The sequence below is a fragment of the Chiloscyllium plagiosum genome, chromosome 6 (genome assembly GCF_004010195.1).
Source record: "Chiloscyllium plagiosum isolate BGI_BamShark_2017 chromosome 6, ASM401019v2, whole genome shotgun sequence".
NCBI classification, from domain to species: Eukaryota; Metazoa; Chordata; class Chondrichthyes; order Orectolobiformes; family Hemiscylliidae; genus Chiloscyllium; species Chiloscyllium plagiosum.
The window spans coordinates 100167651-100191782 of NC_057715.1; the positions used below are offsets into that span (position 1 = coordinate 100167651).

Sequence of the window (24132 nt, forward strand, 5' to 3'; positions counted from 1 at the left end):
ATAAAGCCAAGGCTACACCAAGATTGGAAGGAATGAGAGAAATGGGACCAACCCATGATTATTTTACATTCTTAACATTGCAGGAGAATAACAAGTCAGGAGACGGAAGGTGTTGATGCTCTCGACAAAAATTAGTGACGGTTGGAGCGATACAATAAGTCTTGCTTTTAACTTTAAGAAGCAAAATCTGTCTGCAATAACTTGATGTTTGAGGCAATTAAACCTGAAGTGTTGACATTTATTAATTGAGTCTGAATCTCTAAATTCTTGAAGATACAATTGAAGCAATATTAAGTCTGGCAATAAATTTTCTATTTTAATGGTATAAAACTGTAAACTGTAGGACTCCAGAATTGAAGTCCACACTAAAGTGTATCGAGCCATTAATAAGAAATAGCAGCTGCCTGTTTAAGTTGGCTAAATGAATTGAAGGATTTATTGTCACTTGCATTTTGCGGGGACGATGTAGTAAAATACTGTGAAAGGCTTTAACTGCTGCCACAATCTGGTGCCACTTTGAATAGTTTAAGAATAAAAAGCTACAGCTGAAGGGAAGTCCATCTTCCATCCGCCACCTCCACCATGAGTCAGCTCACCAGTGACAGCGAGAACGTAGCTCTGAATAATGCCAGCAGCATGGCAGCTCATTCCATATACACACCAGCCTCTGCGTGAAAAAGTTATCCCTTTGCTCCCTTTTAAAGCTTTCTGCTCACAATGATGAGGAGGGAACAGGGTAGATGGAGAGTATTCCCAATATTTGTGGAGCTCAGAATAAAAGGTTCGCAAGCATGAGGTTACATGCAGAGATTTAGAACAGAAGGCAAGAGAAGCTTCTTTGCACTGGGAGACTGCAGGGAGAAAAGGGGATTGAGCAATAGGAATTGAGACTACATGGTTCAAATATAATGCAAATTCACGTATAGCACAGGGACGCCCTGGCTTCTAAAAGAGGTAACTACCAGGTTATTGGTGCATGGTCTGCCCCTCCAACCCCATGTAAGTTACCAGCAGTAGCGCAAGGAGACTATGTAAGGGTCTTAATTAGGACAATGAGGAGGGGGTGAATTGTCAGACACCTCCCTCATTGCGGCTGAAATCCCAGGCAAGGTGACAAGCCCCCGCCATCCAACAATGTTACCCACACCCTGTCACCCCCCAGCTCGCTGCAGTGGAGGCATTTAATTCCACCCTTTTATTTGGAATGCTCTTCTGTACTTTGCTGCTGAAAATCTGTTGTCAACCGTAACAAGTTTATTAATCATTGCTTTCAAATAAGATGATGAATTGGCTAAAAATCAGACCAAATCATATTAAAGCCTAGATCATTCTTCTTAGAATTTTTTATTCATACATTCATGGTGTTGCTGGTTGAAGCAGCATTTATTACCTATCCTTAATCCCTTGAACCGAGTGGCTTGCGAGGCCATGTCAGAGAGTAGTTAAAAGTTAAATACATTGGTGTGGATCTGGAGTCACATGTAGGTCAGACTGGCAAGGACAATAGTTTTCCACCTTAAAGGATACCAGTGAAAAACCCAGATGGGTGTTTACAACTATGATTACATGGTCGTCATTAAACTAACTTTTAATTTCACGTTTTTATTGAATTCTAGTTGCACCATCTGCCATTCGAATCAACCCATGTCCTTGGAACATTAAACAGGGACTTGGGTTACAAGTTTAGACATCACTGCTTCCCCATTTTGCTGGTCAGTGCAATGTTTGGTACCAGTACAACAGTATTATTATGGAATACATAGCAACCTTTAGACTATGTAATCTCCTTATGGGTATAGTAATTGAATACACTATTTCTTCAGTTGGGGTTCCGAGAACTATTAGTTTTCCTGCCGCAGCACAAGGCCCGATTTGCAACACCTTTTAACAGCTATTCAATATCTGAAATATATTCCCACTATTATGTACAATCTTTAGCCTTATTTAGGGTTCATTTAATAAATAGTCTAAACCATCACCACCTGTAATCATTAAATATTCTTTCCTGTTTCTTGGGGATCAATGGCACCTCAAGGGTTAAAAAAGGCAACACCAAATTACAAACCTACCATAACACTTAGTCTCCAAACAAAATTTACATGTAATTTTATCATACAATATCTTAACTCTAGCTTGCACCAGAAATGGATGGCACGAAATGATGAGTGAAACATAAGCAGCATCACAATTACACCTTTTACCATGTGTGACTATCTGCCTCACACATCATCATTTATAACTGACATTGATGTTGTTTTATTCCGTCTCCTGCCACTAATCAGACAGAAGTTTTCAGTTTTCCATTATTCTAACTAGCATAGGTCTTCAAAATGATCGTAAATGCACCTTTTTTTTGCAGGAGGTGATTAGTGTGGGTAAGAGGAAGACATTTCAAAACACAGTTTAGTTATTGAGGCACAGCAAGTCTTTCAGCTGGCAGAAAGGAAGTCTTTCAGCTTTTAGGTTTCCACCTGTTTCTTACACACTCACCTCCAATTGAAACCCACCATTACTACCTTCCCATACCGTCTTCTCTATCCTCTGTGCATGCACTCTTCCCCAATCAAAAGCAAGCACTGAACCAGGCAATTAAAGCAGAGGATTTCATATCTATCTTTTACTTAAAATAAAGGTGGTCCTTCTCCAGAAGCAAAATTCAACAACTGTTGCAGTTCTGGGAAAGCTGGTTGAAGAGAGGAGGGAGTGAAAGGTTTGGCTGATAAGGTCAGATAATAGAGGGGCTGAAGACCACCAGCATGATTCAATGGGCAGAATTGCCTGTTCCCTGCCGCATGTTTCAATTTCCCTTGGTTTTGAGTTTATGAAAACCAACTGTGATGCGCAGGTGAAGGTGGATTAGCTTCTGGCAGACGACTGGAGCTATGGGGTCAACTAAAATTACCATGAAGGTTCTGCCTACTCAACCTCCTTACTCACTTGAGGCAAGGTGACCTTCAAGTTAAACTCATCACTAATTGTCTCTCTCTCTCTATCTCTTATGAGACAGCAGCCTTATGGTCCTCTGGGACGATGGCGACTACTTATGCGAGCTAAACCTGTATCCTTACTAAGATTCCTCAGAATTAAGCTGTTATCTGAACTGTGATGAAATTTGTCTTAAATTTACTTTTCTTTGTTATCATGTAAGACTTCTGTCATTATTATAGGCACTTAGTACGGCAACTTATAAAACTTTTCACTGTATTTTCATGTAAAAGTACACGTGACAATAAATTTCCATTTCTACTTAAAGATAAAACTCTTTGCGTGTTGATTTTTCGATCATTATTTTCTCCATCCGTATCTGTAATGGAAAGGCCTTTGTGTGAATAATCGAGAGTGTGGCACTGGAAAAGCACAGCCGGTCAGGCAGCATCTGAGGAGCAGGAGAATCGACGTTTCGGGCATATGCCCTTCATCAGGAATGAGGCTGACGTGTGAATGGTACTGACAGAGGAACTTTTCCCACTGGTCCAGGGCAAGGGGCACAACCTTAAAATGAGACCAGACCATTCAGCAGAGAAATTAGGAACCAATTCTTAATACCAGAAGTGCTAGAAGTATGGAACTCATCTCACACAACACAGACTTCAGATTAGTTACCCACTTCAAGTTAGAGTTTGATGGAATTGTGTTAGCCAAGCTCAGTAAGCTATAGGAAAGGTATTAAATAGCCAAAGCAGGCATATGCAGATCAGCCATGGTCTCACAGGGCAGCATGGGCAAAAGTGATCTACTCCTGTTGCTGCGTGAGCATCTTCAGAAGACGTGGCATTGCTACATGCACAGGGACAGGGGGTAGGGTGGAGAGGGGCGCAACTATAGCGTGAGAGGCTTACAAATGGCTGTTTCCATTACTAACTCAGGTTCTCATCAGCAAACAGTGTGAAGGGAGTGTTGTATATATTACAGTGTGTTGCATACATAATAGGCATTATTAGTTTGGGGGTGGGGGATCCTGATAGGTTTCAGACTTCACAATATTGTGACATTTTCTGCTCGGTTTGTGATGCCACTAACATAGTGAACTGCTTCCTTTTGATCCTTGATGTGTAAACAAAGACAAAAAACTCAAAATGTCTTAGAGTCATAGAGATGTACAGCATGGAGACAGATCCTTTGATCCAACTCATCCACGCTGACCAGATATCCTAAATTAATCTAGTCCCATTTGCTAGCAATTGGCCCATAATCCCTCTAAATCCTTCTTATTCATGTACCAGCTCCATCCCCTCCTCTGGCAGCTCATTCTATACACACACCAGCCTTTGTGCGAAAAAGTTGCCCCTTATCTCTCTTTTAAATCTTTCCCCTCTCACCTTTAACCTATGCCCTCTACCTCAGAGCTGTCTCAATTTTCTGCTGTGGGGCTCTTACTCTTGGAGGGGGAAAGGAAGTTGGGATGGGATGCAGAAATTTGTTTAGGCACAGAATTTAAGTAGGAGTTATGGAACTGTTCACTCAACTTGCTCATGCAAGCTGCATTTTGGTAAAAGCACTATTTCAGTCAGTTATATATTAAATTCCGCACAACTTTTCTCTATATTCCACATGTGCAAATTATAAAATACATATTCTCTTATTTAGCGTTCATGAAAAGATGACCTAACATTAAATATAAAATTTTATAAGAAAGACTGAAACTGTGCAAAAATTAAAGGCACTTAAGATGGCCAGCCCTGGGTCACAATGGAGTCATTTCCAAAGAACTCTCCTCCAATGAGTTTGTTGGAATCGTACAGATTGAGGCTTGGGAAGTGTCTGGAAACACTTTGGTGGAAAGTTTCCCACACTCTCGCTCTGTGTTATCTGGCACTGAGTTTTCACGTTCCACTGTCTGTGTCTGTAAACCAAGGTGAGAGGAGGAATGTAAAAAACACACTATGTCATTAGGAGGTGCTGTTGGTGGCCGACAGTTTAGTAAATGTAAATTTGAAGGGTCCACATCAGAACATGCACTCAATCGAACTCCATCTGTTGGGCAAGACAACTCTGTCACTAACCCAGTTTTCTGAAGCTTGTGCAAGTGCAACTGTGCATCTTGAAGAGAAACAGATGATGAGCAACCATTTGGAAGGGAGTAATTTGCACCTTCCGCCAACTTCATTGTCGGCAAGCTGATTTCTTGTAACTCAGGTGCATGTTGGTGACTGAATGGTCCATTTGAGATTTGGTTTGTATCCAAGGGGACGCTTTGGCTAGTGCTGATTGAGGACTCATCAGCGCCAATCCCGGAGTCCTTCGAAAGTGGCATCACCAAGTCAGGTTTCGATGTGACTGGCCAACTGCCATGTGTGTTCCATCCGTGAGCCTGATTGAAAGCCGCGGGCTGGAGTCTGTCCAGCTGACGCCCCTGCTGGATTGGAGTGGGGAACAACGTGCCTTGAAATATTCGGTATGTGTACCTAGAGAAAGGTGTTTCCCCAAAGGGGAAAAGAAAAACAATTGCAAGATATTAGAACAGAAACCGAGCAAACATTTGAGATAGCTGGGCAAATTAAAAGAACAATTGAAAGCCACTTTCACTTACGTACAATCCATTCATCAATGATGACTATGTAATGTATTAACTACCTTGTAAAAGAACAATTCACATCCGCAATATTCATCTATCTTTTTTATTACAACTACTGACTCAAAAGCTCAGAACTCCATTGCCAGTTCGTTTTGGATTCCTACAAATCATCAGACACACAATGTGTAAGCCATCCCATTTCAAACATCTTTAATTGTGCTCCACATTGCAATGTTTAGCAACCGGAGTTTTGAGAGGGGAAAGAAACAAAAAGGGTAACGATATTCATTCTGCTTCCATCAATTTCCTGTCTGTCCTTAGGTCAGCTGAGTTGTGGGATGCCGTACTTGCTGAATTGAAGGGAAATGGAAAAGGGAGTTTGGGTAAAACTCAGACAAAGCTTGGATATAGTCATGGAAGTCCGCATGTCAAAGTGGGGAGGAGAGAAAAATTATGATTACTAGGACAATAAAAGATTATTGGAGGCATGCAGCAATGTAGAATTGAGGTCAAAATCAGGCCAGCCACGATCATACTAAATGGCTGAGCACAAATGAAGGGCTGAGTGGCCTAATGTTGTCCCTTATCTGTAATGCGAACAGAATAGCAGCTACTGCTGACTTGCCTCAACATTATCAGGGCTTAAAAACACACCTCCCCTGACACACAACCTTGTGTAAAATTCTACCTGGAGGAAATTGAAAGCCCTTTTATTTGTTCTTACCAGGATCATGAAATGTGTGAAAATTGGACCCGTAATACTCCCATATCTGACTCAGGACAGTGAGTTGGGCAGGTTTATTGATATTAAGTCAGCACTATCCTCCCTGCTTCTCAGCAGTTACCATTTCCTGACACATGGTCAGAGGGCACAAATGATGCTTCTGTGTACATGGTTGTGTGGTTGCCAGGACTGCAAGAGTGACTGTGGTTAACATCTATTACTAAGATGAAAAATGTGCTATTTATGAATTTAAAGGAGCATGCACTGCTCCACTTGACTGTTCACTGTCCCATTGTCAGGATAACACTATTAACTTGCATACCGTGGCTTTTTAAAAATATATTAACACAAAAAAAAGCCAACTCACTGTTAACGTTGACCTGATGAGAACTTCCGCTTGGTGCTCTCCTCCTAAATCTGTACAAACCTATAAGCAACTGATTTGGGACAGCATGGTGGCTCAGTGGTTAGCACTGCTGCCTCATAGTGCTAGGGACCCAGATTCAATTCCACCCTTGAGTGACTGTCTGTGCGGAGTTTGCACATTCTCCCCGTGTCTGCATGGATTTCTTCCACATGCTCCAGTTTCCTCCCACAGTCAAAGGATGTGCAGATTAGGTGGATTGGCCATGCTAAATTACCCATAGTGTCCAGGGATGTACAGGCTAGGTGAGTTAGCCTTGGGAAATGCATTACAGGGGTACAGTAGGGAACTGACTTTATGTGAGGTGCTTTTCAGAGTGGTGAAGGGCTGAATGGCCTGCTTCTACACTGTAGCTATTTTATGCTACTGATTTGCCCTATTCTTCCATGAGATATGGACAACACCAGTGAGGCCAACACTCATCACCCATCCATAACTGCCCTTGATCTGAGTGGGCAGTTAACAAACAACACGTCGCTATCGGTCTGGAATCACATGTAGGCCAATCTTGGTAAGGATAGCAAATTTCCTTCAGTAAGTGACACTGGCTGGGTTTTTTCAACAATCCATGATAATTTAACAGTCACCATTACCGAGACTATCTCTGAATTTCAGATTAATGAATTAAATTCAAACAGAATCAGTGCTAGGATTTGAATACAGACATTAGCCTGAGATGCTGCATTACTAGCCCAGTGACATTGCCACTATGCCACCACCTCCCCCTGTCCTCTACAGTACAGACAGCGGGCAGGATTTTCCAGTGGGTTTTGTAAGACAGACAAGGGATGGTTGGGTGGCCCTAGCCTGCTCTCCTGACAGTGTGACTGGCAGTGAAACAAATCCCAAACTAACCACATGAATGATCACTTCCAGCCCACGGCCAGATTATTGATGCTGTCAGACCAATCAGAGAGAGAGAGATAGGCACTACTGAGGCAGGCTGGTGACCAGGAGGCTGCCTTTGGGGGGAGGCGGTACCTCTGAAGGTGTTAAACGGCAATGATGACGGAATCCTTTGGCTCATCCCTCCCAACCAGCTCCAGAGAAGCTCATCTCCAACGTACAGGGAGCACCTTGTGCCATCACAAAAAATGGGGAGCTCAACTTGTCCTAAAGCAGGGCCTTAAGCCTTTGGATTAGCCTAAATCTGTGGATGGAGCATTTGGTCTGCAGCCCTACCTGTCCCCTGGGAAAACCTGGGGAAATCCCCACCAGTCACCCCATTTCAACTCCACCTCCTATCAGCTATATCAGTCTATCCAGCAGAATGTTCATTGAGTTGGTTCCAGTCTGTGTCATTTTAATCGGATAATATCATCACAATCCATACTTACCTTGGTAGCAAGGCTGCCACTGGTGTAAGAATACAAATCAGATAGAACTTGGGATCTGTCATCAACTTCTGCATGGTCCAGTAGGAATTGGATGGAGGGTAGCAGGTAGGACAGGCGGCATTATAACTTAATGCAACAGTGAAGAACAGCAGGATGCTGAAACTTATGGAGGCAACATGCATCCAAGTCTGAAAACATAAAAGAAAGCAATTTGATCCTTTTCGCACACTGAACTATTTCAGTCTTAGCAACTAATAAAGAGATAACAATCATTTACCTCACAGTTTGACATTTTAGACAGCTTATCAGAGGTTCTAAATATATTAGCACTATTCTACAAAAGTCACCTTTTAGGCTTCTGTTCTAGTTTATTGCCCAATGTGTGAGCCCAAAGGACTGAATTTTCAAACTCATCTTGATCTAAGAAGTTAAAGTCTTTTAGCAATAGGAAAAGGCTAGCTGTAACAAAAGACCAATGTGTTCTCCAGGGTCTTAAGGTTTAACTGTAGTCCTGACCCAAATAGGCTTGACTATAACTTTGTTCAGTGAATGGGTTTTCAGACAGGCTCTTGCCTCTTCTTGTTTTATCAATGAACAGTTTGCACTGGCAGTCTTCCTCATTAAACTCCCATTCTTTTGTTATAGAGTTCACTTGCTATCTCAAAATAGTGGAGAGCAATGATAACATTCATCCATATGGCACTCCAAATGCCTCATGGACAAAATGGACAGCAAGCCAAAGGAAGGTTGAACAAAACGTTGGTCAAAGTTACAGTTTATAAGGAAGGTCTAAAATAGAGGGTGTGAAGGGGACAGAGACTTAAGGTGGCAATTTTGGAGCTTGCGGCTTTTAGCTGACTAAATGGCAGCATGTGGATGAGAAAGAGAGGGGCGGGGCAAGAGAATATATTTGGGATCTCTAGAGGTACCACTTGCAGGTGAGAAACCACTTGGTCAAGGTTCTCAGGGTCTGATCAGAGGGATAGTTAACATCATACCATCTCACTGTACAGAAGGACATTATTCGGCCCATTGTGAGTAAAATCACAAGGACCATACAGATGTTTCTGGTATAATGCAATAATTCCATTCTTGGGCAACCTTACGCTATAGAAAATCCGACTATGGGAAAATCGTTATAGAAAATCAAGCTATAGAAAATCGCTATACCCATACCGTTGAAAGCTTGCGATAAACCAAACAGCTTCCACAATTTGTCAATCGCATTATGGCCAATTCACATTGACAAAACACATTTTATCCAGAAATAACTGTACCACTGATTATTTTTAACATGGTGTTCCACTATCTTGAAATGTTACAGAAGTGTACAGCCAATTTCAGCTGTTACTTCAAGTCAGCTAAAATCTGACCTCGCTCACAAATAACTGTGCATTTCATTAGCCACATTTTTTGTATGCTTAAAATGTTTACCATGCAGGGTTCAGACATCAGGGAGAGTGGTGACAGGTGTAGAGATGATGCAAAGGAATTGCTTATTGCACTAGCCCTAAGGAAGCAAAGGGTCCTGATAAACTTTGATGAGCAGTTACCCTCATTTTAATAAGTCCTTAACGCTGAGGAATTTGATTCAGTCAAGCAAAAATACAGGGATTTTGTTTTGGAGACATCCTGTTGTATTCTATATTCCGTGTGAAACAGAAACTGGAAACAGATCCATAGGGAGACATGTTGAGTGTGCCCAGCGGTGTGTTCTTTGAATCAGATTATGAGAGGTGTCTGCAGTTTTTTTTTGCTCAGCCAGCAATTCTGTCCCATGCCATCAAACTCTGGCAAATTGACTGAGTTCTGCAAAGTGGGATTTTATTGAGTTTTTTTCCCTAGTGAAGAAACTCAAAACTATGTTTTCTTTCCAAAGACACAACAAGAAAGAGAGGAGTGGGACAGGCTGCACAGCCTTTGCAAGCATCATAAGGCTTCACGGTGGGTCAGTCGTTAGCACTGCTGCCTCACAGTGCCATGGTCCCAAGTTCGATTCCTGCCTCAGCTGAATGTCTGTGTGGAGTTTGCACATTCTCCTTGTGTCTGTGTGGCTGTCCTCCAACAATCCAAAGATGTGCAGGCGAGATGAATTAGCCATGCTAATTTAGCATAGTGTTGGGTGCAAGAGTTGGGGTAGGGAAATGGGGCTGGGTGAGCTCCTCTTTGGTGGGTCAGTGTGGACTTGTTGGGCCAAATGGCCTGTTTCTTCGCTGTAGGTAATCTGAATCTAAAAGGACAACACAGGGGAAATGACTCCTTACCCAAGTCTTAGTTTCAATACACAAGTGCATTAAGATTGTGAACAGAGCCAGCGTGGTGATGGGTGTTCCCCACGTAAAAACATCAATATCAGAATCCTGGTATGCCTGCAACAGAGAAGAAAAAAAAATTTCAAAGCCACATGTGATTTTTGCTTCAAGAGTAATAAATTTACTTAAATTTTCTTCAGCCAAAAGAGAAAACAGGCCTACCAAATAAGGAAAGAAGAAGCAGACCAGACTTTGGTAGAGCGCATCAATCATGTTCATCCAGAACATGTACGGCTTGTATTCCTAGAACAGCAAATTAACAGAAAGGTTGATTTCATGCAGAGGGTACCATTGACATTAATGCAGATTGAACCAACAAATGTTAGTGTGTGACAGTTTGGTCTGTAAAGAGATCTGTTCTTTCTAAGTCCAATTTACCCCTTGCGGTTTCATCCAGATCACTGCCTCGTTTATCAATAAGTGAAGTGTCGAAAAAATAGATGAATGTTAGCCGTGGCATAAAAATGATCGTGGAAATATTTCACTAGGTGCTGGTGGTCTGTTGGAAAATGTTGGAAAAACTCCTCAGTGTTTTCAGCAGCACAAACCAACAAAGTTAAAAATCACACAACACCAGGTTATAGTCCAACAGGTTTAATTGGAAGCACTAGCTTTCGGAGTGTTGCTCCTTCATCAGGTGACCTGATGGAGCAGTGCTATGAACGGAATGAACGGAAATGTTTTCTGCTGTTTCAGTTATCCGTGGTTTACTGCTGTCTGAATATATTACAGGGAACCTTCCAGAACCAGGAGCGAGGGTGCTGCTAGGAAAGTAAATTTCCCATTTAAATGAATAGGTTCACTCCTATCCGTGGTTTTGGGCTTCCACGGTAGATTCTGGAACATATCCCTTGCAGGTACGAGGAACTACTGAAAATAGAATTATGCACAATTTGGTTCTGTGATTTCTTAAGCAGGTACTGGGGTAGGGGTGGGAGAATTCGCAGCTCCATCCGCACAAAAGGTCACGTCAGCAAGATCTATTATGTGCCCTTGAAGGCCACTTAAGGGAATGAAGAGAATGTGAACAAACTTCAAACTAATAGCTAAGCACAGATGCTCTAATATAGTTAGCAAAACAATGAAAACTAACACCACTTTCAAACTGCAATTCAATACATCTCATTCAAAATAAATCATGATTAGATTAGATTAGATTACTTACAGTGTGGAAACAGGCCCTTCGGCCCAACAAGTCCACACCGACCCGCCGAAGCGCAATCCACCCATACCCCTACATTTACCCCTTTTAACCTAACACTACGGGCAATTTAGCATGGCCAATTCACCTGACCTGCACATCTTTGTGACTGTGGGAGGAAACCGGAGCACCCGGAGGAAACCCACGCAGACACGGGGAGAACGTGCAAACTCCACACAATCAGTCGCCTGAGTCGGGATTTGAACCCGGGTCTCTGGCGCTGTGAGGCAGCAGTGCTAACCACTGTGCCACCGTGCCGCCCACCGTCCATTTGTGCACGTCACAGTACACAGCTCTTCAATGCTGTGAACTATTTTGCTGCACAAGATTTTTAATATGCTGACGGGGAAGTTAGATAGAGGAAATGATTGTCACTATTGCTTTTTGCACCTACTTTGGAACTTAGAAACTGGAGTGGGCCATTCAGCTCTTCAAACCTGTTCTGCCAGTCAATTAGATCAATTTGGCTGCCAACACTTCCATATGTTATCCTTACTTCAAACAGAGTTCCAAGGATCTGTAAAACTGCTCATTTGGAACTCAGATATGTCAAACTTTTGCACAAGTAGATTTTGCCTTTTTCTTCCTCAGACTGTATAGGGCCATGGTGCCGTGGGATCACTGAATCACAAAGTGTTATGGCACAGAAGGAAGCCATTCAGACCACTGTGCTTACCCCAGCTCGTTAATTGAGAATCTTTACCTTGGATCAATCTCTTGCTTTTTTCTCATATCCTTGAACATTATTTTTAATCCAATAACCATCTAATGCCGCCCCCCCACCCCCCTCCGAATGCCTCCACCAGGCAGAGCATTCCATATCCCAACAACTCGCTGCATGAAAAAACCTTTCCTCATTTCATTCTTACTTCTTTTACAGATCACTTTAGATACTTGCCCTCTTATTCTTGTTCCCCTTATGAGTGGGAACTGCTTCTCCCTATCTACTCTATCCAGTCAGCTCATGATTTTGAAAACCTCCATCACATCTCCTTTCAGCTGTCTTCTCTTCAATGAAAACAGACCCAACTTGTTCCCTCTATCCCCATAATGGAAGTTCCTCATTCTTATAAACTGCCTCTGAATTCACTCCAATGGGTTCACATCCTTCCTAATAATGTGGCACACAGAACTGCCCACAATCCTCCAGACAGGGTCTAACAAGTGTCTTGTATGATGTATATCCTTATTAGTATGTTCACTCCTCATGCTTGAGCTAAGATACCATGTCCTCCAAATCAAGGTAAATGGATATGATCTTGTGGCCATTACGGAAACATGGTTGGAAGGAGTTCAAACCTGGGAAGTGAACACTCAGGGACATTTTACTTTTCAGAAAGACATGAGGGAAGGGTAGGGTAGCACTGTTAACAAGAGTTGAAATGTGGACAATTGAGAGATATGATCTAGACTTGGGGGATATAGAATCCGTGAGAAACAAGAAGGGATGGAAGACATTGAAAGGAATAATGCATAAACCCTCAAACAGTAGCCACAGTGTAGGAAAGGCTATAAATTAACAAACAATTGGAATGTGTTAAAAGAATAAAGCAATAATTATGGAACAATAATTCAAGCTGATTGGGTTAAACAAAATGGAAAGGGTACCAATGGCAACAAACTCATAGAATGCATTAGGGATAGTTTCCTAGGTGTCTACCAGGCAACATGCTAAATTGGAACTGGATGGGTAATGAGACAACTTTAATAGATGACCTCAGAGTAAAAGATTCCCTCGGAAATTATGATCATAATATGATAGAATTGAATACTCAGTTTGAGAGGGAGGAACTTGGGTCAGAAATAAGAGTGTTTAACTTAAATAAAGAGAATTATAATGAGGATGTATATAGCTAAAGTAGACTGGACAGATAGATTAGCAGGAAATGCAGGAAGCAGGCACTTAAAGAGGTAATTCATGACTCTCAGCAAAATGTATCCCAGTAAGGAGGAACAATTCCAAAAGAGAGATAAACTAACCGCATCTAACTAAACAAGTTAAGGAGAGCATTATGGTGAAGGGAAAAGGAGGCAAAAGTTTATGATAATCCCAAAGACTGGGATAAATTAGAATCCAGCAGTGGAAGATTTAAAAAGTTAATAAAGACAGAAAATAGAGAGCAAAGGCCAACTATTGAGGAACATAAAAAGTGACAATAAGAGCTTCTTTAAATATATAAAAAGGAAGAGAAGGGTTAATTTGAACATAGACCCCTTTGAAAATGAACCATAAGGAGATAGTTATGGAATAAGGAAATGGCACAGGAGTTAAACAGATGGTTTGCAGCATCCTTTAGAGTGGAACATACTTCAAACATCCTATTAATGATGAAGAAATGGGAAGGAATTAAGTACTATCACTATCACTTGAGTAGCATTGTACAAATTAATGGTGTTAAAGATAGATAAGTCCCCTGATCCTGTTGACTTGCTTCCTAAAAGAAGTAGCTACAGACATGGTGGATGTATTTGTTGTATATTTACAAAAGTCCTTGGACTCTTGAAAAGTACTGGAGAAATGGTAAACTGCCAATGCCATGCTCCTATTCAAAAATGGAGGGAGGAAAAACGTGGATAACTGTATCCGATTAGTATCATACCTAGTGTTGGAAAAAATGTTGGAATCAATTATCGAGAAAGTAGTAGCAGCATGTTTGGAAAATTATAATCTAATCAAGCAGAGTCAGCATGGCTTCATGAAAGAGAAATCACGTTTGACTAATTCATTGTATCTTTTTGAGAAGTCTCAACCGGAGTAGATAGAGGGGAACCAGTAGATATTTTAAATTAGGACTTCCAGAAGGCATTTGACTAAGTACCTCACAGAAGACTAAGTCAAAAGGTAAAAGCCCATGGTGTTGGAATAGGAGATCGATGCAGATGAAGACTTGGCTAATGGGCAGGCAACAGTGGGGACAAGGCATCGCTTTCAGTTTTGTGACCCGTGACCAGTGGGGTTCCACAGGGATCAGTGCTGGGACCACAACTTTTTAAAATATACATTAATAACTTAGAAGGAAGGATGTATAGGTGTTGTAGACAGATTTTTAGGTGAAACTTGAGATATGGCTGGCGTTCATTAAGTTAGAGATACCTGATGCCCAGAGGTCTCAGCTGAACATAGGAACAGCAGTGGGCCATTCAGCACTTTGAACCTGTTCCACCATTCAATAAGATCACAGTTTATCTGTGGCCTAACACCATATACCTGCCCTGGATCCATGTCATTTGATGCCCTTACTTCATCAAAATTTTTCTATCGCAGATTTAAATTTACAACTGAGTTAGCATAAACCGTCATTTGAGGAAGAGAGTTCCAAACCTCCACTCCTCATTCTTTACGCATATAAGTGCTTTCTAATGTGTTTCATAGAACATAGAAAAATACAGCGCAGTACAGGCCCTTTGGCCCTTGATGTTGCGCCGATTAATCTGAACCTCGATGTTCCTGAATGACCTGGCCCTAATTCTTAGACTATGTTCCCTGGATCTAGAATCTTCAGTGAGTGGTAATTGTTCATCTTTACCTACCCTGTCTTTTCCTGGTAATACCCTGAAGACCTCATGCAGATCACCCCTTAACCTTCTAAATTCTAGAGAATAAAGGCCTAATTTGTCTAATCTCTCCTCATAACGTAACCTTTGAAGTTCAAGTATCATCCTTGTAAACTATGAAATCTCTCCAGAGTCAAGACATCCTTCCCAAGGTGTTGTGTCTCGATCTGTTCACAGTACTGTAAGTGAGGTCTAACCAGGGTTTTGTACTATTGTAGTATAACTCCTGCATCCCTATACTCCACCCCTTTAGATAGGAAGGACAACATTCCATTACCCTGTTGCCTATTTTCTGGATTTTGTGGTATTTTAAAGAGTTATGCGCCTGAATCCCCTAATCTTGTTGAGGTTGACTACAGTTTGCACAAAGGGTCCTTTTAAAACTAGCTTAAACACTAAATCTGAAACCACCTGAGCATTCACTTGACAGAACCTACAATACTAAATAGCATTCATCTAACATTTCAAAATATAACTAGAATACAGAAGAATATAATCTGAAAAAGGGTCACTAAATGTTAAATCCATTGTTGCCAGTGTCTTCAGTGTGCTTCAGATTAATAGCAAACCCAGTTTTTTGTCTTATAACATCACATAGAATCAACTCTGATTGGTTTGTTGAGAACATTATGTTACAAATAATGTGACTAATGGTATGCTGAATTTCAAATGTATTTTTCAGTTTAATATTTGGCGCTGTGGCCCTCCAAGTACCTCCGAATGCTGTCCACCTTTGTAAAGTTGAGGTAATGCCAACAAGGTTTCTGCTGACACATCCTTATCAAGTATTCCAGTGATGAGTTGAGGAACAGATGAGAACAGAAGGTTAAAGAAGATAAGGTACCACTGGTCTATCATGGCTGATCCTGAGAATCCACAGAAGAATTGATACCAGAATAGAAGAGCAACAAACATCTGAAAAAAAATACAAAGTTCTGCTTGGTAAATTGAACAGTAACATCTTTATACAGTGTTACGTGCAGCACCTTTGGGATATTAACCACAGAGTACAGTTTCTGAAGGAAATACCTCACAGAATTACGGGTCAACATGGTGAAGAGAAACAACGACAGCATGGGTTCAAAACTGACCAAGGTAACTTTTAACGCCTTGCCCTAAAATGAAACCATGGCTTGAGTCACATTGAAAACCCCTCAGCAGACAGCAGTACAGTGTGAAAACAGAGCAACACCAGACACAGCAGCTCCTGTCTGTCTGTATGTATGCCAAAGCAGCTAAGAGAATACCACATCCTCCGCTTTATTCAAATTTCATTGGTAAGTATTTAATTTTATTTGTCTATGGCATGAGAGTTTCGCAGGTTATGGCATCATTTATGACAAATATCCCTAATTAGAATCATAGAGCTATACAACAAGGAAACAGACTCTTCGGTCCAATTCGTCCATGCCAACCAGACATCCTAAATTAATCTAGTCCCATTTGCCAGCATTTGGCCCATATTCCTCTAAATCCTTCCTATTCATGTACCCTTACAGATGCCTTTTAAATGCTGTAATTGTACCAGTCTCCACCACTTCCTCTGGCAGTTCATTCCTTTCACACACCACCCTCTGCGTGAAAAGGTTGCCCCTTTTAAATCTTTCTCATCTCACTTTGACCCTATGCCCTCTAGATTTGGACTCCTCCAACCTGGGGAAAACACCTTGGCTATTCACCCTATCCATGCCCCTCATGATATGATAAACCGCTATAAGGTCACCCCTAAGCCTCCGACACTCCGACAACTCAGTTTTAGGTATGTCTAGTGCTGCTCCTGTCATATCCCCATGCACCCTTCATCGAACTTGGGTTGATGGTAAAGACAGAATGGGGGATATGCCAAGCCACAAGGTTGCAGATTGTGGGCGAGTACAATTCAGTAGCTGTTGATGGCCCACTCAACCTCATGGATGTCTTATTTGAGTTGCTGGATCAGTTTGAGATCCGTCTCATTCACTGCGAAGGTAATGCCACACTGTATGATGGTGTCCATCCTCAATGTGAAGATGGCACTTCCTCTGTTCAATGACTATGAGGTGATCGATCCTACCGATACTGTCATGGGCAGACCCATCTGTGACGGGTAGGCTGCTGGGAAGGAGGTTAAGCAAATCGTTTCATCATACTCAAACAATGAGGAATCTACCACTATGACCATACGAATTAGAACTCGGAGGCTGAGGGGTGACCTTATAGAGGTTTATAAAACCATGAGGAGCATGGATAGGATAAATAGACAAGGTCTTTTCCCTGGAGTGGGGGCCCAGAACTAGAGGGCATAGGCTTAAGGTAAGAGGGGAAGGTTTCAAAAGGGACCTAATAGACAACCTTTTCACGCAGAGGGTGGTGTGTGTATAGATTGAGCTGCCAGAGGAAGTGATGGAGGGTAGTATAACTGCAACGTTTAAAAGGCATCTGGATGAGTTTATGAGTTGGAAGAGTTTAGAGGGATATGGGCCAAATGGTGGCAAATGGGACTAGATTAATTTAGGATATCTGATCAGCATGGACGAGTTGGATTGAAAGGTCTGTACATCTCTATGATTCTAAAAGCAAGCTGATATTAAACAGGAGTGCTAGATTAGGTACAGATAAGAACTAAATCATTTGAAAGGGACTTGAAAATGCAAATAAAGAATATAACAACAGTAACGTGCAGCAATGATGATATCACAGTGGGGCAATTAAAAAAAAAGCATCTGGGAATTGTCGTGTTATTTTTCTACACTTAAGGCACTATACAAAGGCAGCTAGCAGTGACTGTGCTGCTGTGCAGTTGCAGCAGCTTGTAAGAAGATGAGAGAGACATCAGGTAAGGATCAAAGAATGTAAAACCCTTCTAATTCTATGAACAAGAGGAGAAATTAGGTTAATAATAACATACCTACTGGTCTCATGTCTGTATCCAGGTAGCGGATCCAGGTTAAACAGCTGAATGTTAATGCGCATACAGTGATAAATGATGAAAAGAACTTTGTGCAATGGTACTTGTTTCATATACAAGCAGAGTGGCAGTTTTTGAACATTCACAGTGACAGTCCAGGAGCACTAACATCTATGAATTGTGAGAGATTCTAATCTTCGTATGGATTAGACTAATTAAATTAACAGAAGTGATCTGGCGCATGAGCTCAAAGAGGGTTTTTGGGACAGTTTCTTTGAAGAACATGTCGTGGAATCAACCAGGAAACATGCCGATTTAGAACTGGTATTGTGTATTGACAAATAATTGATTAATGACCTCAGAGTAAATGATTGTTTAGGTAAGACTGTTTGTAACATACTAGAATTTCAGAAGTTTGAGGGTGAAAAATTTGGGTCTAAAACTAACAAATAAATACAATAAGGATATGAAGGCAGAGTTGGCTCAAGTGGAACGGGAAAAAGGTTAAGTGAATACAGAAGCATAGGCAGACAGTAAAGGAGATATTTCATGACACTAAATGCTAAATAAAGACACTACAAGAAGGATGCACCATCTGTGGATAACGAATGCAGTTAAGGATGGTATCAAATTGAAAGAAATTGCAAAGATTAATGGTAGCCTAAATGATTAGGATCATTTAAGAAATCAGCAAAAGATTGCTAAAAAGTGATTAAATTAGACTTTGGAAGAAAACTGGCAAAAAAAATTTAATAAGGACGCTAAAGGTTTCTAACATAACGTACAAAAGAAAGAGCAGAAGCTGCTGGAGAAACTCAGCAGGTCTGGCAGCATCTGTGGTGGGAAAACAGAGAATAACATTAACTCTGCTTTCATTCCACAGATTCCGCCAGGCCTGCTGAGTTTCTCCAGCAATTTCTGTTTCTGTTTCAGATCCTCAGCATGTGCAGTTCTTTGTTTCATAAAAAGGAAGAGAGTAGCTAAAATAAACGTCGATCTCTTTAGAGGGTGAGAATTGAGCATTGATAATGTGCAACAAGGAAATGGCTTTGAACGAATATTTTGGATGCATCCATATAGGAACAAAGCACCCCATGAATAACAGAAAATCAACAGGCAGAATGGGAAGAGGAACGTATAACAATTGTAATCGCTAATGAAAAACATTACTGAGAAAACTAGCATAATCAAAGGCTGACACGTGTCCTTGACCTAATGGTCTGCATGCTAGGGTCTGAAAGGAAGCAATTACAAGAAGAGTGGATGACTTGATTTTAATCATTCAAAATTCTCAGATTGAAAAACTATTAATGTCAAACTTCTATGCACTAAAGGAGGAGGATAGAAATCAGAGACTACTGGGTCAGTTAGTCCAAAATCTATCATTGGGAGAATGCTAGAATCCATGATTGATTAGGTAATAGTAAGATATTGAGAAAATTGTCATATAGCCAGAGTCAGATTCTCTGAGACACAGGTTTTGTGATGGGGAAATCACGTTTGACAGATTTATCAGATATTGGCATGATATTGGTCGCTCAGTAGTTAGCACTGTGGCCCCTCACAGTGTCAGGGAAAAGGGTTTGATTCCACTCTCGGGCAACTGTGTGGCGTTTGAACATTCTCCCATTGTTTGCTTGGTCCTCCTTGGGGTGCTCTGATTTCCTCCCACAGTCCAAAGAAAGTGCATATTAGGTGGATGGCAATGCTAAATTGCCTACAGCTAGGTGCAGGCTAGGTGGGTTAGCTATGAGAATGTGGAGTTACTGGGATAGGGTAGTGGGTGGGGCTGGATTAGATGCTCTTCAGATGGTTGGTGTGGACTTGATGGGCTGAATAGCCTGTTTCCACACTGTAGGAGTTCTGATCTATGAGGATACAACAAACAAGGTGGAGGAATGGGATGCAATGTATTTTAATTTTCAAAAGGTCATTGATAAGGAGCTGATAAAACAAAGTTAATGCAGAAGATAAGACATTCTTGATTTTGTTTAGATTAGATTACTTGCAGCATGGAAACAGGTCCTTCAGCCCAACAAGTCCACACCGACCCTCCAAAGAACAACCAACCCAGACCCACTCCCCTAAATTTACCGCTTCACCTAACACTACGGGCAATTTAGCAAGGCCAACTCACCTAACCAGCACATTTTTTTGGACTGTGGGAGGAAACCGGAGCACCCGGAGGAAACCCACACTGACACGGGGAGAACGTGCAAATTCCACACAGACAGTTGCCTAAGGCGGGAATTAGACCCGGGTCTCTGGTGCTGTGAGACAGCAGTGCTAACCATTGTGCCACCGTGCCGTTTTGAGGTGACATACTAATATGAGTAGAGGATGGATAAGTTGCAGGAAACGGACAGTATGGATAGATAACTTTATTGAGATAAGACTATAAGATGAACTTTATTGTTTTATTTTTCTGGGTTAACAGTGTGTGCTTTGGTTTGCTTTCTGTGTTGAGATGGTGCCTGAAAGTGGCAAAACTCAACAGATTTCACTGTATTTGTAATAAATACATGTGACAATAAGTAAATCAAATGAAAACATAAGAATGAGGAGCAGGAGTAAGCAATTCAGCCCACGAGCCTGCTCTGCCGTTCAATACAATCATGTCTGATCTCATCTTGGCCTTAACTCCACTTTCCTGATTGTTCCCCACCACCCGTCAACTCACCACGAATGAAGAAACTGAATGAATTTAAGGAGGAGATGACAGTGTCCTGGCACTCTGGAGTAGTGAATTCTACAGATTTGTGACTGTTTGAAATAAATAATTCCTCCGCATCTCTGTTTTAAATCTGCTACCCTTGATCCTAAAACTGGGATCTCTCATTCTAGTCTGCTCCACAAGGGGAAACAGCCTCTCTATGTCTCTCTGTCAATGCCCTTGAGCATCTTGCATACCTCAATTAGATCTCTATTCTTCCAGTGAGTATAAGCCTAAACATTTCAATTCCTCCTCATAAGACAAGGCTTTCAAGCCTGGAATTCATCGCGTGAACCTTCTAGATGGGGCATTTTCAGGTTGGCAAGCTGTAACTAATTGAGCACTGCAGGAATCAATGTTAGGCCCTTAACCATTTATGATCTGTAACCATGACTTGGAGATGAAGGGACTGACTGTATTGTAGCCAACTGGTGTTGACCATATTACTGGGAAACTGTCCATAGCTCAATGCCAGAATGCACATGATTTACAACAGGCATTTCAACGGCTTGTTTGTGTCCAATTTTAAAAAGCATTGCCTGAAAGTTCATGCTGTGGCATTCCTTTACTGTCTACACAAAGCGTTTGAAGAAAATGGGGCAAAGTGAATTACAGAGGAATCTCGATTATCCCGAATTCGATCACCCAAACATCGGGTTATCCGGCAAGATGCTTGTCTGAACTATGTTATCCGGCATTCGATTAACCATCAATCGATTAACCAAACAAAATACTCCCCGCCCATATCCTTCGGATAATTGAGGTTTCTCTGAATGTGGAGTTAGGTCACAGGTGGGGAACAATTGCGGGGTCAGGCTCAAGGGGAGAGGCAGCCCTTTCCTGTTCCCATGTAACAATGCTTGGCTTTACTGCTGCTTCCTTCAGTTTCAAAATTAGCAATATAATTTAACGTTGATGATGCTGGAACAAAACATCCAGGCTCTTGCACGGTCAGAAAAACATCACGTAATGCATAGTGAGGCGTCCTTTGGGACAAAGGTACTGAAAGGCATAGTAAAGAATTCACAAGCTGAAGGCAGCTTGAGGTCGGCTTCACTTTGGGATTGTTGATGCGTGGAACATGTTGCCACGTAGTGAGGGGAAGGAAACTTGGACGAGCCATTTCAGAATGAAATGTACAGAATCCAGATTCAACAGAAGGTCAGGAATATGGGTTTGGCACCAAATCAGGATGAAATGAAAACAGCCAGACAGGGTTTTGCACACGCTGTCAAAAGATTGAGAGAAGTAGAAGAGGTGAAATTGGCACGAGTTTCCTTAATTTTAGATACTTCAATCTCTCACTATTTGCCATTGGGGGCTTGAAGAATAAAACACGAACAGCTTGGGCACAGAAATAAACAGAGCATAATTGCAGCAAAAGCAGGATAAAAATAGAAACAGTCAATCAATATGAGTGAGAATAACAGGTCAGAGTGTAAGGGATTTCACTGATGAAAGGTTATGACTAAAACATCCATCAGTTCACCTCCAGAGAATGCTAATGTACCTGCTGTACATTTCTAACATCTTCTGGTGCTTTCTCTTGTGAACCAGACAGGTCTGTGTGTGTTTTAATTACTCTCATTAACTACTCTACATATTTTGCACGCAGATTGGCTAATTAAACATGTTCACGAGCGAATGCCTGAAGCAAAACACAAAGTAATTGCTGCAGATAAAATTTGGAAATGGAATGGTGCAGTGTGACAATCAAATATACATGCATTATAAAAATGAACCTGATTTTAGAATGTGACTCACAGTGCTATCACTGACCTGCTAACAGACCCAAGATGCTGCATTTTACCAACAGGAATCTACTTAAAGGTACAATAGGATGTGAGCATAAGAGATATAGTTACTAAGTTTGCAGATGACACCAAAATTGGAGATGTAGTGGACAGCGAAGAAGGTTACCTCAGATTACAACGGGATCTTGATCAGATGGGCCAATGGGCTGAGAAGTGGCAGATGGAGTTTAATTCAGATGAATGTGAGGTGCTGCATTTTGGGGAAGCAAATCTTAACAGGACTTATACTCTTAATGGTAAGGTCCTAGGGAGTGTTGCTGAACAAAGAGACCTTGGAGTGCAGGTTCATAGCTCCTTGAATGTGGAGTCGCATGTAGATAGGATAGTGAAGAAGGCATTTGGTATGCTTTCCTTTATTGGTCAGAGTATTGAGCACAGGATTTGGAGGTCATGTTGCGGCTGTACAGGACATTGATTAGGCAACTGTTGGAATATTGCGTGCAATTCTGGTCTCCTTCCTATCCAGATGTTGTGAAACTTGAAAGGGTTCAGAAAAGACTTACAAGGATGTTGTCAATGTTGGAGGATTTGAGCTATAGGGAGATATTGAGTAGGCTGGGGCTGTTTTCCCTGGAGTGCGGAGGCTGAGGGGTGACCTTATAGAGGTTTACAAAATTATGAGGGGCATGGATAGGATAAATAGACAAAATCTTTTCCCTGGGGTGGGGGAATCCAGAACTAGAGGGCAAAGGTTTAGGGTGAGAGGGGAAAGATATAAAAGCGACCTAAGGGACAACCTTTTCATGCAGAGGGTGGTACGTGTATGGAATGAGCTGCCAGAGGAAGTGGTGGAGGCTGGTACAATTGCAACATTTAAAAGACATCTGGATGGGTATATGAATAGGAAGGGTTTGGAGGGATATGGGCCAGGTACTGGCAGGTGGGACCAGATTGGGTTGGGATATTTAGTCGGCATGGACAAGTTGAACTGAAGGGTCTGTTTCTGTGCTATACATCTCTATGACTCTATGACTGACTGGCTAATGAAATTGACACAGGTGCTTACACTGGCTATATTTTGGAGCCATTTTACTGCTGTTATGCCAACACATCAATCCAGTCTCTTCTTTCTCTCTAGCTTCCGAATAACATACTGAATACTCTCCACTTGCCTGGATCAGTATAGTTCCAGCAAACCTCAAAAAGCTTGACACTATCCAGGACGAAGCAGACCCCTTGACTGTGTTCATGGTGATGTGTAAGTGGAAGCTGTTGCTGCTGAACACAGCCCAATGTCCCAAGATGCTTCATTCACAGAGGACTGGGAACAAAATGGAGACTGAACAAAAAGATCCACCATGGAGTCACAGTGACAGCAGCATGTACCATCTCCAAAATGGACTGGAGCAACTCACCTCGGCTCCTTGTGCAAAGCTATGGCCTCTACAGTGAGAAAGATAAGAGCAGCAGATGCATGGGCACACCATGATCTACAAGCTCCCCTCTAGGTCACATGACTTGGATATATACCACACTTCCTTCACTTTCGCTGGGTCAAAGTTTTGGAACTTCTTCCCTAACAGGACTGTCGGTGTCTCTACACTTCAAGAACCGCAGTAGTTCAGGAAGGTGGCTCAACACCATTTTGAAAGGGGAATTAGGGATAAGCAATGAATATGGACTCAGTCAATGACATCAACACATCATGAG

General features: G+C 41.7%; 1 protein-coding gene across 1 annotated transcript in view; it reads right to left on the minus strand.

Moving 5' to 3' along the window:
• Window positions 1-4265: 4265 nt before the first annotated feature.
• The window catches only part of atp10a (ATPase phospholipid transporting 10A), a 181699-nt gene continuing 161832 nt past the window's right edge, over window positions 4266-24132 (minus strand). Inside the window, exons 17-21 of the mRNA XM_043692276.1 lie at window positions 15783-15983; window positions 10475-10555; window positions 10265-10369; window positions 8001-8188; window positions 4266-5405 (exon numbers count right to left, since the gene is read on the minus strand). Of these exons, the coding sequence (XP_043548211.1) occupies window positions 4685-5405; window positions 8001-8188; window positions 10265-10369; window positions 10475-10555; window positions 15783-15983 (1296 nt within the window). The 3' untranslated portion in view covers window positions 4266-4684. The remainder of the gene's footprint in view (window positions 5406-8000; window positions 8189-10264; window positions 10370-10474; window positions 10556-15782; window positions 15984-24132) is intronic.